The 13221-nt window shown below is 38.7% G+C and overlaps 1 protein-coding gene across 1 annotated transcript in view; it reads left to right on the forward strand.

The window, feature by feature from the left end:
• The window catches only part of MYOM1 (myomesin 1), a 142493-nt gene that overhangs the window by 108064 nt on the left and 21208 nt on the right, over positions 1–13221 (forward strand). Inside the window, exons 23-26 of the mRNA XM_004606000.2 lie at positions 4074–4230; positions 5849–5955; positions 6235–6279; positions 10195–10331. Coding sequence (XP_004606057.2) covers positions 4074–4230; positions 5849–5955; positions 6235–6279; positions 10195–10331 — 446 coding nt within the window. The remainder of the gene's footprint in view (positions 1–4073; positions 4231–5848; positions 5956–6234; positions 6280–10194; positions 10332–13221) is intronic.

Here is a 13221-nt window from a genome sequence, read left to right on the forward strand (position 1 = left end):
TGGTCTTTACAATTACAGCAACAGGAGCCCAAACAATAATTATAGTAAGCTAAATTGCCTATATTCAAAGTACTGTGTTCACAAAATAATTGAGGGGCTGAAACAATAGCACAGCGGGTAGGGTGTTTTCCTTGCACACAGCCAACCTGGGTTCGATTCCCAGGATCCTATAAGGTCCCTCAAGCACCTCCAGGAGTAATTCCTGAGTGCAGAGCCAGGAGTAACCTCTGTGCATTGCTGGGTGTGACCCAAAAGCAAACAAAACAGAACAAAAGACAACACAAAATAATTGAGAAAACAAGGCTTCAAGTTTGAAACACCATATTGAAAGACTCTGATGACATCAGCATTGAAATACATATGATAATAGAGATAATTAGTATTGATGAGTTTAACTCAATAATTTTGTCTTATATTTACATAATTATTGCTCAAATTGCACTCTTTCTTTGCCATGTTGTGTTTTAAATATTATTTTCTAATGAAAATTGTTATTTGCATTACAAAAATTAGCTTAAATAATTTGCATTTGGGCTGGAGCAATAGCACAGTGGTAGGGCGTTCGCCTTTCATGCGGCTGGCCCGTGTTCGATTCCTCCCCCCCTCTCGGAGAGCCTGGCAAGCTACCGAGAGTATCACGCCTGGACAGCAGAGTCTGGCAAGCTACCCGTGGCATATTGGACATGCCAGAAACAGTAACAAGAAGTCCACAATGAGAGATGTTACTGGTGACCGCTCAAACAAATCAATGACCAACAGGATGACAATTTTCATTTAAATATTTTCAATGAATTTGATTTTACAAAGTTTTCACCTTTTGGAAATGTGCCTTTACAGTCATATGTTAGCCAATCGACAGAAATATTGATTAGTCAAAGAGGAAATAAATCAAACTTTGAATTCAACGTAAATAGAAAATACACTTCAATTACAATATTTTATTTGTTTATTCTAACTTGTCTATCAAATATTGGTCTTATTTTTTGTAAAACAAGTTCCAATATAATAAAAATTCTAATTATGAACTGACTTTTTCTTTTAAACTTGTTTGTCAATCTAGTCTGTCATTTATAGAAAATATGAAAGACAGAATTCCTGCCTTTCACCCTACAGCCAAGTGTTTAAGTAATTAAACATCCTTCTGTATCATTAACAGTATTATAATCACACTGCCTAAACTAAAAACATTTGTTTTTTTGACCTGACCCTGAAAGAGCCTCCAATCGTTGGGAAAGATGAGTAAGGAAAGGCTGCTAAGATCTCAGGGCTGAGTGTAATAGAGACGTTACTGGTGCCTGTTCAAGTAAATCAACGAACAACGGGATGATAGTGATAGAGTGAATAAAATTAAACATCCAGTGTAAATTTTTGAAAAATTAAAATGAAACTAAGTAGCTTAAGGAGTATGCGATTTTATAAATTCAAAATTAATGTGGTTTTGTTTTTATTTTACTTAAATATATTACCAAGTGTGGTTGGAGAGACAGCACAGGGAATAAGGTACTTGCTTTCTGCATGGCCAACCCATATCCCCTGATCACTACCAGGAGTGATAATTCAGCGCACCGCCAGATATGGCCTCCTAAAAATAGCAAACAATGAAAACAACAAGATATTACCCAACAGCACTCATGTTAGTCAAAACTCTATTTTATATTTTTGTTTGGAAGCCGCACGCAGTCATGCTCCAGAGTGGCTTCTGCTCGGTGCTCAGGGCGCTGCTCCCAGTGGTGCTTCAGGGACCATGGGCTGTCAGGGATCAAACGGGGCTTCCTGCATGCAGGATTGCACTTGGCACTCTGAATTAGCAGTCTCTCCCATATTAGAACTCTTTTTTGTTTGGTTTGGTTTTGGTGGACACGCCTCATAAGGAATAACAAAATCTCTATATAGGTAAATACAAAGATAACCCTTTGAGGATTTGGGGGTTCTTTGTGGGGTCACACCCAGCAGTACTCAGGGGCTGTTCCTGGTTCCGTTCTTAGGCATTGCTCCTGGCATTTTTCAGGAACTTAGTGGTGCCGGGGATTAAACCAGAGTCTCCTATAAATGCAAAGCAGGCACTGAGCCTTTTGAGCTATATCTTCAGTCCAACTCTTTGTCATTATTTTTGTTTGTTTATTGTTTTGTTTGGGGCCACATCCTATGGTGCTCAGGGCTTTACTCTTCTTGGCTCTGTACTCGGGGATCGATCACTCCTGGCAAGGCACAGGGGCCCATAAGGACCGCATGAAGTGCTGGAGGTTGAACTCAGGTCAACTGCCTGCAAGGCAAGCACCTTACTTGCTGAACTATCATTCTGGCCTTCCGGTCACTGTTTCTTAAAAATGATTTTTAAAATCTTCTGAAACTGATCTTCTGTAATTATTCATGTATTAAAAATAACTTTGGGGGCTTGAGAGCTTGACTCAAAGGGCTGGAGCATATGTGAGAGACCCAGGTCACGAACCCCAAGCATCTAACTGGGACTAGCCCCCAGCACTGCCTGATATGGCTGGAAATATTGCACAGCAAAAAAAATTAATATCACTTTTTGAAGATTTACAATAGAAACACACATAGCCAAGAGTAAAGGCATAAATTTAATGAATTGACAGACTAAGAATGAAGACTCTCATGGCTTCTTCACTATGTGAGGGCACTTATTTTCTTTGGGCTTTCTCTAGTGGAGCTTTGCAATTATTTCCCATACAAGTATTATTGGACATTGGATAGTGGACTAATCTGTTTGCTTCTTACAATACAATCTTGAAAGAATGCTATAAATCACTTGGGAAGTATGTATTAGAAGGTTTTTATGCATTTTTAAAAAGTAAAATACACTTCTGAGGTTGAGTTTATTTTTCCAAATGGATATTTAAATAAACCCACCTTAACAAATAAAGTTTAGACTGGCAATTGAATGAGTGCCAATTTGAAAAGAACACTTTACCCTTCAAAACAGGTTTAGGCATAAATAATGAACATTTTGTATGCTTTACAGACTCTCAGAATTTCACTTTTAGATGCAGCTATAGTTTACTAAACTCAAAAATGAACTCAAAATTTCAACTGAATGGTATATTTTAATCTAATATCAACCTTCTCAAAGCACTGGAATCATATTAATTTGACTTGCCACATAGTTTAATGACAGTTGCTTCTCCATTGCTATTGTTATTCTCTGGAGGAACATCCTTAAGTTGATTTATCTTTACCTGATGTATTTTCATATATTTCCTCATTCTAAAATAATTTAAAAACTGAACATGTAAATATAGGTCTATTCTTATTCCCTTTGCATTTTTTCCCTTCCAAATTCCCTTTGATTGACTAGTTGGATAGGGATTTTATTGAAGCAGAAATTGTAAACTGGTTTAGGAGGAGAATCACCGAGTTCCTCTTTCTCCAAGGCTGTCTTTTCTTTTTCTTTTTTTTTTTAATTTTAATTAATTTATTTATTTTTAATTCGTGAATCACCCTGAGGGCATATTTACAGATTTATACACTTTTGTGCTTATGCGTCCCTCATACAAAGTTCGGGAACCCATCCCTTCACCAGTGCCCATTCTCCACCACCAGTAAACCCAGCATCCCTCCCACCCTCCCAGATCCCATCTCCCCCCACCCCGCCCTGCCACTGTGGCAAGGCATTCCCTTCTGTTCTCTCTCTCTAATTAGCTGTTGTGGTTTGCAATAAAGGTGTTGAGTGGCCACTGTGCTCAGTCTCTAGCCCTCATTCAGCCCGCAACTCCCTTCCCCCACATGGCCTTCGACTACATTATAGTTGGTGATCCCTTCTCTGAGTTGCCTCTCCAAGGCTGTCTTATCACTATTATTGTGACCAATCCAATCCCACAGCTGTGCCATCAGTCACACCAACCAGTTCTTATTTACTCCTGGAAAACAACACTATCCACGGCATCATTTCTAAGAAACATTCTTTCATGTAATTCCATGTTAATGTATCAAGTTGAATTGTAGAGCAGAAATCAGTCCTCAGTGAAAAATTGGGTTGTTCCCTTTCAACCTGAAGTAAAAAGGGTTGGCTTTTTTTTTTTACCAGAAATTGTATCTTGTTTTTGATCATCTAGGAACCAAAGAGGTTGTTGTCACTGTCGATGATAATGGAGTCATTTCCCTGAACTATGAATGTGATCAGATGGCTCCAAATTCTGAATTCGTTTGGTCCAAAGATTATGTATCCACGAATGACTCTCCAAGATTAGAAACGGAAAGCAAAGGCAACAAGTATGAACTGTTTCGATCATAAGGGAGGGGCTTTCTTTTATGATAGAAGGATAAAGTTAAGTTCTTTTATTTCCATCTTAAGTAATTGGTATAAAGAAATAAAATCACAAATGTTTTATATCTGGTAATGTAAAAAGTAATAACCGGCATAAATCTTTAAAAATTATCATATTTATAAATTACTTCCCAGGGGCTGGAGTGATAGCACAGCGGGTAGGGCGTTTTCCTTGCACGAGGCCTACCTGGGTTCGATTCCAGCATCCCATATGGTCCCCTGAGCACGGCCAGGGGTAATTCCTGAGTGCAGAGCCAGGAGTGACTCCTGAACATCGCTGGGTGTGACCCAAAAGTAAAAAAAGTAATAATATAAAAAAATAAAGTACTTCCCAGATTTATAAAGTACTTCCCACATCATTGCATTTAAGGGGCTTTGTCAGAGAAATCAGGAAGATGGCTTAGAAGGCTGCCATGCACTGGGTTCAACCCCTGCCACTGCGTGGTGCCCTGAGCACCATTGGGGGTGGGCTAAAACACAACCAAATTAATGAAGTAAAGGTTCTTTCACACATATTATATTATTTAAGGTATTAGAGAAGCATGGTGGCTAGGGAAAGAGCTCAGCTGGCTAGAGCGCCCTCTTTCAGTGCAGGAACCCAGGTTCACCCTCCCCCCATTACCGGTCCCCCAAGTACAAAGTACTCATAAGCCCATGAACACCACCGTGTGTGACCCTGAAACCAAAAGAAAAAAAGTGAGGGAAGCTTTTATTGACAGAAGTGTCAAAGATGATTCTCATTATTCTATAAAAATTTGAAAGCATGAAAGTCATGATGAAGAAGGATTCTTCTGAGGGACAAGGAAGAACTTGCTGCTTGTTTATTTATATAGATATAGTCAGTTAAAGGGATTAGGGGATTAGGAATATTTTATGCTTTTTTCACCACCACAATAATACTCTGGAAAGAATAAAACACTTAGGTGTGTGGCTGATCTTAGTGGCTGACTAGCAATATGATTTGCCATATTATTCACCAAATTTATATCATAAACTATACCACTGACCTACTCTTTATTCATTCCACAAACATGTATTAATTATACATTTTATGTCAGACAAAGATACAACAATAAATGAAATTAACATGTCCCTAAAGCACTGTAATTATATATGAGGAAGACAATAGCACTGCAGGAGGAAGCGCTAAGATTAGGCAGTGAGGGGTGGGGGGAAATGCAGGCGGTGACTTAGAGATCCTCCCATGCTCAGCAGCAGCAAACTCTGCTCTGTGAAAACAATTTCCAGCTCCTCAAGAAGAGACGATAAACCAAGTATCGTTATGCTGGATGATAATCAATATACCACGTAGTATAAATGAGGATAGATATCCTCCATGAGGATAGAGGATTTGTACCAGAAACCCCTAGAGTAACTCAGCCCCCCTGGGAAGATGCTAGAAAAGTCTTTCCAGAAGTAGTGACAGTGAGTAGGGCTAAGGTGGAGAAAGGAGATAGGAACAGGTACTCCTGATGAGGGGTAACACATGTAAAGGCCTAAGGAGGGTGGGCCCCAAGTTATAGACACGAGTGTCTCCGTTTTAAAAAGTGTTTTGTTCTGAAGGACAAAAATCACCTTTAAAGACCTTGGTACGGAAGACTTGGGCATTTACTCCTGTGATGTAACAGACACTGATGGAATAGCATCAAGCTACCTGATAGATGAGGAAGGTAAGTTCAAAACCAGTGAATTCACAAGTCAAATATTGTTTTTTTTCCTTAACAAGTCCCCAACATCAGATAACTCTCATTTCATAATTGAGAGTCATAATTATTCTTCTAAACATCTTAAAAGTTTATAAATATTATTTATTTGTTTTGTTTTAGTTTTATTATTATTTTGGAGGGTACAGTGCCAGGACTTGAATCCATGGCCTCATACATGCAAGGCAACTACTTTACTACTGAGTCACATCTCTAGCCCTAATTATCATTTTATTCTTCCTACAGAAATGAAACGTTTACTTGCTCTCAGCCAGGAGCACAAGTTCCCAAGTAAGTATTCACAGTGCATTCACCATTTAGAATTCCTGCTTGGTGGTGACTTCTAGAATTGGTCAGATGACGATTCTAATGAAATTCAAGGACTCTTGAGAACATTCAGTGGGACATACATATTCTTAGCTATGGATGTATTTTCTGGAAATACTGTTTTTTGGAATAAGAAATACACCACATAGAAAATATATTCCATGCTCTGTTACATAAAGAAGTATCAGATTACATAAGTGACATATAGTTGCTTCTATTTTGAACACCTGGAAAACAAGGTAAAGAAGCCTTGGTCAGAAAAATAATACCTCTGAACTTTCTATAAACCCCTCAATAGAGCACTTTCCACATAAATTATTAAATTTCTCACTTAAGAACTGTAAGAAAGATGAGAAAGTCTGAAATGACACTTGGAAAGTTCCACTAAGCTGATAAAATCTGTTCTCATTGGTCAAAGTAGTGGGTTATCCAGAAAGTTCAACTGCATTTGAGAAAGTAAATAGAAAGCTAACATTATCACTGTATTACTGTCATCCCGTTGATCATCAATTTGCTCAAGCGGGCACCAGTGACATCTCCATTTGTCCTACCTCTGAGATTTTAGCAGCCTCTCATTACTGGTTCTTCCCAGTTGTGCCACATTGGAGGCTCTTTCAGGGTAAGAGGAATGAGACCCATCATGGTTACTGTATTTGGCATATTGAATATGCCACGGAGAGCCGGGCTCTGCCATGCGGGCAGGATGCTCTAGGTACCTTGCCAGGTTCTCTGAGAGGGAGAACTAGGCTATAAGAGGTCATTATATATTCATTATTTTAACTCAGAATTTTTTTCTCTTCTTACCTTTAGTTTTTTTCACTACTTGCTTCTTCTCTAACATAGGGTTCCAGAAGCTATATCCTGATACAACCTATTAGCAAAACTTTCAGCATCTATAGATTTGCATTTTTCTAGGAAGTCTTTCACTCTTCCAAAACTTCAGCAGCACTGATTTCAGAACAAACTTACTGCCCTAGAACCAGTGACCTGACTCCTTTTTACGTTACCAAGGAGTGGTGACTTTTGGTCTCAGCTATAATATTTTCAAAACAAACTGTATTCAACCAAACAGCACAGCAGAGCACGCATGAGGTATGATTGCAGAGTGCAAACCATGTGAATTTTAGGTGTGGAACCACAACTGAAGGAGTTGGAACATCATTGAACATTTTGGCCAATTGTATGACCTGAGTTCCATCCCAGCAAGCACCACAATTAATGTACATGCAACCATAGCCAGGCATGTGACCTGTTATTCTAATAACATCACAACTAACAAAGGGAGAGCAGTGTGGATTGGGGAAAATATTTATGAATGGGAAGAATTTATCTCCCTGGGTAAATCTCTGTGACTCTACCGTGGTTTTGGTTAGGTTTACCTAGGGAAAATGAAAAAGTGTGATGAAATATTCCTGAGTTTGGCCCTGGAGAGCTGAAGCCTTGTATAAGCTTTTCACTAATAAAACTTGTCTAGTTTTGCAACTGGATACTCAGAGATATTTTTGCTTTTTCCTGAAATTCAGTTTGTTAGCAGCAAAGGTGGGGGAGGAAGATAAATCTAGCTTCACTGAGTATTGTTCATCATTTATGTCTAATGTATTCTATATTCAGTGTGTTCTGGTGCTATAATTCACTTTTCTTGGTGGCCGGTAACAGGAATAGTAATATCTCTATCACCAAGAGAATGATATTAGGGTAAGGAGGAGATCAATGTTCAGAGCACAGCACTACTTAGGAGTTCATACTCCACCCTCCTGGATGCACTTTTTAGGAGATGATGTCTGTCCCTTTCATTATGCACTGAAACAATGCTATAGTAGAATTAAACAATGAAAACACTATGGTGAAAGAAAAATACTCTGTAAAGCTTTAAAAGGGTCATTTGAGTATATGAAAAATGAATATTTGGTACAAGTTTGCGAAGCTTACAATTTAAAATATAGTCTGTGCTAAAACTTTAGGATGACATTAAAAGCAAAGGTCGATGAAATTTTCCTTCATAAATGTTCCTGAAAGGAGCTTAGGTTTTCTGGGGGGTCGGGGAGGGAGATTTGGAGCTCACCAAGTGATGCTCAGAGTTACTCCTGTGCACAGGCATCACTCCTTCTCCAGAGGGCCATATAGGATGCTAGGGATCAAACCTGGCTCAACCTCATAAACAGCAAGCACCCCACCCACTTACTATTGCTCTGGCCCACCGAGAAGCTTAGGTTTTCTGAACTTAAGAAAAAAAAACCTTGTATTTCCACAGTATATGTCTTGGAACCACCCCTGACAGGGGGCTCCATAGATAGATGTCAATACTTTGTGGAGAATATTTCCAAGTTGTAAGAAATTCAGAAACTGATTTTGAGAGTTGTCAGCCAGTGCTTTAAATTTCACTCAGACACAAACAACTTAACCCAACACAGGTATAAATCAGAGATGTTACCTTTCCTCACTTTCTGTGTGATGCAGGCCAGGCTGTGCATTGATATTGTTTCTAGATTAGGACTCCATTATTTGCCTCTGAACATTTTGGTTGGTCTAAGAAGGTAAATGAATGTTAAATACCATTGGATGATAAGATTTAAGTGACAAGCTAGTTTATTTTGCATACGTAAGAAATATCAATTATTTAAATGGATATTTTAAAACATTTTTAAAACCTCTAAAGTGAGTATAAGTGTTGAAAAATAAAATGTGACTCCTTTCCAGATACTGGGGCTGGAATGATAGCACAGCAGGTAGGGCGTTTGCCTTACACGCGGCCAACCCAGGTTCGATTCCCAGCATCCCATATGGTCCCCCACGCACTGCCAGGAGTAATTCCCGGGTGCATGAGCCAGGAGTAACCCCTGTGCATCATTGGGTGTGATGCAAAAAAAAAACTTTGAATTAATTAATATAAGGGGATGTTGAAGCTGGAAAATGTGTTGTCCAATTAGGACATTTAGTTCAATTCCCTTTATTTGCAAACAAGTGAATTAAGGCTCAGAGATGCAGTAACCAGCTGATATCACAGCTTGTTAATGCTCCAGTCCTCCAAAGGTCATCTCAAAAAATCAATCACATTTTGTTGTTGTCCCTAAATAAACCTAATCAAAGTCACAGTAAAGAGTCACAGAGTTAGATATAAGACACATTCACTTTCCTCAGCTTTTTTGTTGCTGAGAAAACAAAACAGCTTCCTTTCATTATTGTTCTCTCTGTTGCAATGATCAGGGTCCCAAATATGCTTGACTATGGTGCTTCCTGGGAATTGCACATTGTCTTGCAGAGATGTTCACTGAGGTTTGCACTCCTTTAATTTCGATGTTTGTACACATACTCACCGGAAGTCACATTCTTTTTGTCCTCTCCAGTTTTTTTCCCCCCAAATTTTATTTTATCAAAGCACTGCGAATTACAAAGCTATTCATAGTTGGGTTTTTGACATAAAATGTTTCATCAAATCCAGCCACTGGTGTCAGTTCCGTCCCCTGGTTTTCCCATATTCCCCTCTTCTCTCTAATTGTTATTTAAGTACCATGATTTACAGTACTGTTCGTAATGGAGTTTCCTGCAGAGCTGCCGAGCACAAGCAGCAAAACTGTGAGAACTGTGTTCAGTGCATGTAGATAGGAGGAATTTGTACTCATGATCAAATACTTGGGAGATACTCTCATTTTCCTCATTTATACAGTGAAGACTTTTATGATTTGGAGAAAGTGAGTGATTTTCCCAAGGTGACAGTATTAGAACCCAGATTCTAATCTCGTCTCTCATTATGATGCTTTCCCTACAATGCTTTCCCACTGTAAGGTGCTAAATGATCATTTCTATTGAGATGGGAAAATCTGCACCAAAAAAAAAAAAGGCTACCAATATAATTACCACTCCTATTTCTGTTTTTCATAGCTGTCCCAGCAAAATCAGAGTTGGCAGTTGAAATTTTGGACAAAGGCCAGGTACGGTTTTGGATGCAGGCTGAAAAGCTGTCCAGCAATGCCAAAGTCAACTTTGTATTTAATGACCAAGAAATCTTTGAAGGGCCGGTAAGTTCTGTACTTTTTGCGTTTCTAAGTCTATCATTGTTTAATACACTGGAGAAGTTCTGAAAACCACTGGGTATGTGGTGGGGAAATTTAAATCATTTTCATATGTAAAAATGTGGAGAAAAGTAAGGTCTGATTATATCATATCCAAACTGGAATACTTTTGAGAATGAAAGGAGGGGTTCAATAATAATTTTTCCAGGACGGCAGCCATAAATCAAACTTTCTTAAGCATATCAAGAAATATAGCAGCCCATGCGAACAGAGCTGCCTTTCTTGAGAAGTCGAGGAGTTATATACATACTTGCATCAGAAACCCCAACTAGGACCTGGTTTGAAGACCCAGGAAGAAAATGGCCACTTTTGTATGCTTATTCCAATAACTCTCCAAAATGCAGGAAAAATGAACTTACATACTCTCTTTGGAAGCTCCAGTGTGGATATAGCTTGAAGAATCAGCAAAAAATAGTTTCTGGTATTCCAATGATTACAAAATATGCAGGAAAAAAATAATAAATGCACTACTCTTCTGGTTAAACAATTTAATAGATCTTTAAAAACTCAGAAATGACAATCCAAAAGACAAAAGTCTTTTGTCAGACAAAAGACTCAGACAAAAGACAAATTCTTACAACTTTTTGATGTGTATGTTGGTATATATTGTTTTTATGTATAATATTCTGGCTCTTATGATTTTTTTCTAAAGGTACACAAAAATTAATCAACATTTCCCTTGGTGACTAATATATAAACTTAACTGCCTCCAATAAAAAACATTATTTTTGTAACATGATAATCATTAAACTCATTTCGAATGACAATTATCACTTGAGATTTTCTTGTACTTGTGACTAATCCATTAGAAACAAAATACAAATTTTAGAACCACAATTTAAGACTAATTTATTTACACAGAGTACTGATAAGAAAGTAAAATAACTCACTGACTCTGCTACACAAAAGGAAAATTGATATTATACTGGAAGTCTATGTAAATAAATTAATAAACATTTGTCTATAGCCCCCATGGAAATATATACTTAGATTGCTTGTGTAAGTAACAGACTGCCATTTCATTCATGCCAATCGGACAAATACTTTAGAAAAAGACTGAAGAGATTGATAATCAACTCTCAAATTTATACTTATGTTTGCCTCCCCCTAAGAATTATATAAATAAATTATTGATATTAAATATAAGCAGAAAAACATTTTCATTAAATTGAGTAACTGAAGACTCAAGTAAATAGTCAAGTAAGGATACAAATATTTTCAACACTGACAAGTTACATATATTTATTTATTTTTGATTTCCCATCATGCAAGTATTCTTTTCCTCATTCTCTTTCTCCTCCTTCTCCTCCTTCATCTTCCTCTTTCTCCTCTTCCTCTTCTCCTCCTTCTCCTCTTCCTTCTCCTTCTCCTTGTCCCCCTGCTCTTTCTCCCTATCCTCCTCCCCCTCCCTCTCCCTCCCCTCTCCTTCTCCCGACTTTCCTCTCCTCCCTTTTCTCTCCCCCTTCCCCCCCAACTCCCCTTCTCACTCACACTTCCCCTCCCAGTCACATTCCCTTCCCTCTTCCGCTCCCCCTCTGAAAGATTGCACTCATCTGTGGAATATAAAATAACAGAGTAGGAGACTAACACCCAAGAATAGTAGTATATAATACTAGGAGGTTGGCTCCATGGTTTGGAAGCTGGCCTCACATGCTGGGGGAAAGGCAGCCCAGATAGAGAAGGGAACACCAAGTAAAATGTAGCTGGGGACCCCGCACGAGAAGAGAGAAGCGTACTGAAAGTAGACTAGAGACTGAACACGATGGCCACTCAATATCCCTATTGCAAACCACAACACCCAAAAGGAGAGAGAACAAAATGGAATACCCTGCCACAGAGGCAGGGTGGGGTGAGGATGGGGGACAGGATTGGAGGGTGGGAGGGATACTGGGTTCATTGGTGGTGGAGAATGGGCACTGGTAGAGGGATGGGTTCTCGAACATTGTATGAGGGAAACACAAGCATGAAGATGGGTAAATTTGTAACTGTACCTTCATGGTGACACACTTATTAAAAAATAAAGAAAGAAGGAAAAAGTATCCAGAAAAAAAAAAGAATCCCTCTTTCTCCTCCTCCACTTCCTACTCCTCCCCTAAATTAAGTCCAAAATTCTTTGATGTGACTTCTTCTTCAGAATCCAATTCAGCATCAATTTCCTTGTAATCAGGAGAGCCTGCACATCTTTTCTTCCATCTGTAATCAGATACCGGCATCCATCTTAAGACCAGGCCTCAAGGGCTGAGGCTGTGGCTCAGGGGTAAAGCTCATGCCTCCAACCACACACGCACACACACAAAAATAGCACACAGTAACATCCTATACTTTGGGGTCTTTTTTCTACACTTCTGTCAGTGTGTCTGTTTGTGTTTATTTACATAATTGATTGCCTGTGTCAACTATTTTATTATCTTTAATATAAATATATTTCCATAGATGTACAATATCTGAGCTTTGCACTGCTCAATAATATAGTAATGGCCCAGTACATAATGGAACTAAAGAACCTGGATCTAGGGCTTCTGGCTTTTACTTGTGGAATCATGGGTGTATAAGGAAATCAGAACATGGGAGGAAAGTATAGTGAGAGGAAGAAACAGTAAGATTAACAATAGAAGACTGCACAATACATTCCTTTTCAGCCCATATAGTAATTGTGTGTGAGCTGGCAAAAGTCACACCTAGGTCCATTGTGACCCATCTCCTTCTTGTAACTTATTTTTAAAATTTTCCACAATCACTGTGTTCACCATGTGGCATGGAGTGGAAGGCAAAGCACCAATGGTAACACTCAGCCTCACAACCCTTGTGAACACACATAAATGCAAGCAGTGTCCAT

Source organism: Sorex araneus, chromosome 2 (genome assembly GCF_027595985.1).
Source record: "Sorex araneus isolate mSorAra2 chromosome 2, mSorAra2.pri, whole genome shotgun sequence".
Lineage (NCBI taxonomy): Eukaryota > Metazoa > Chordata > Mammalia > Eulipotyphla > Soricidae > Sorex > Sorex araneus.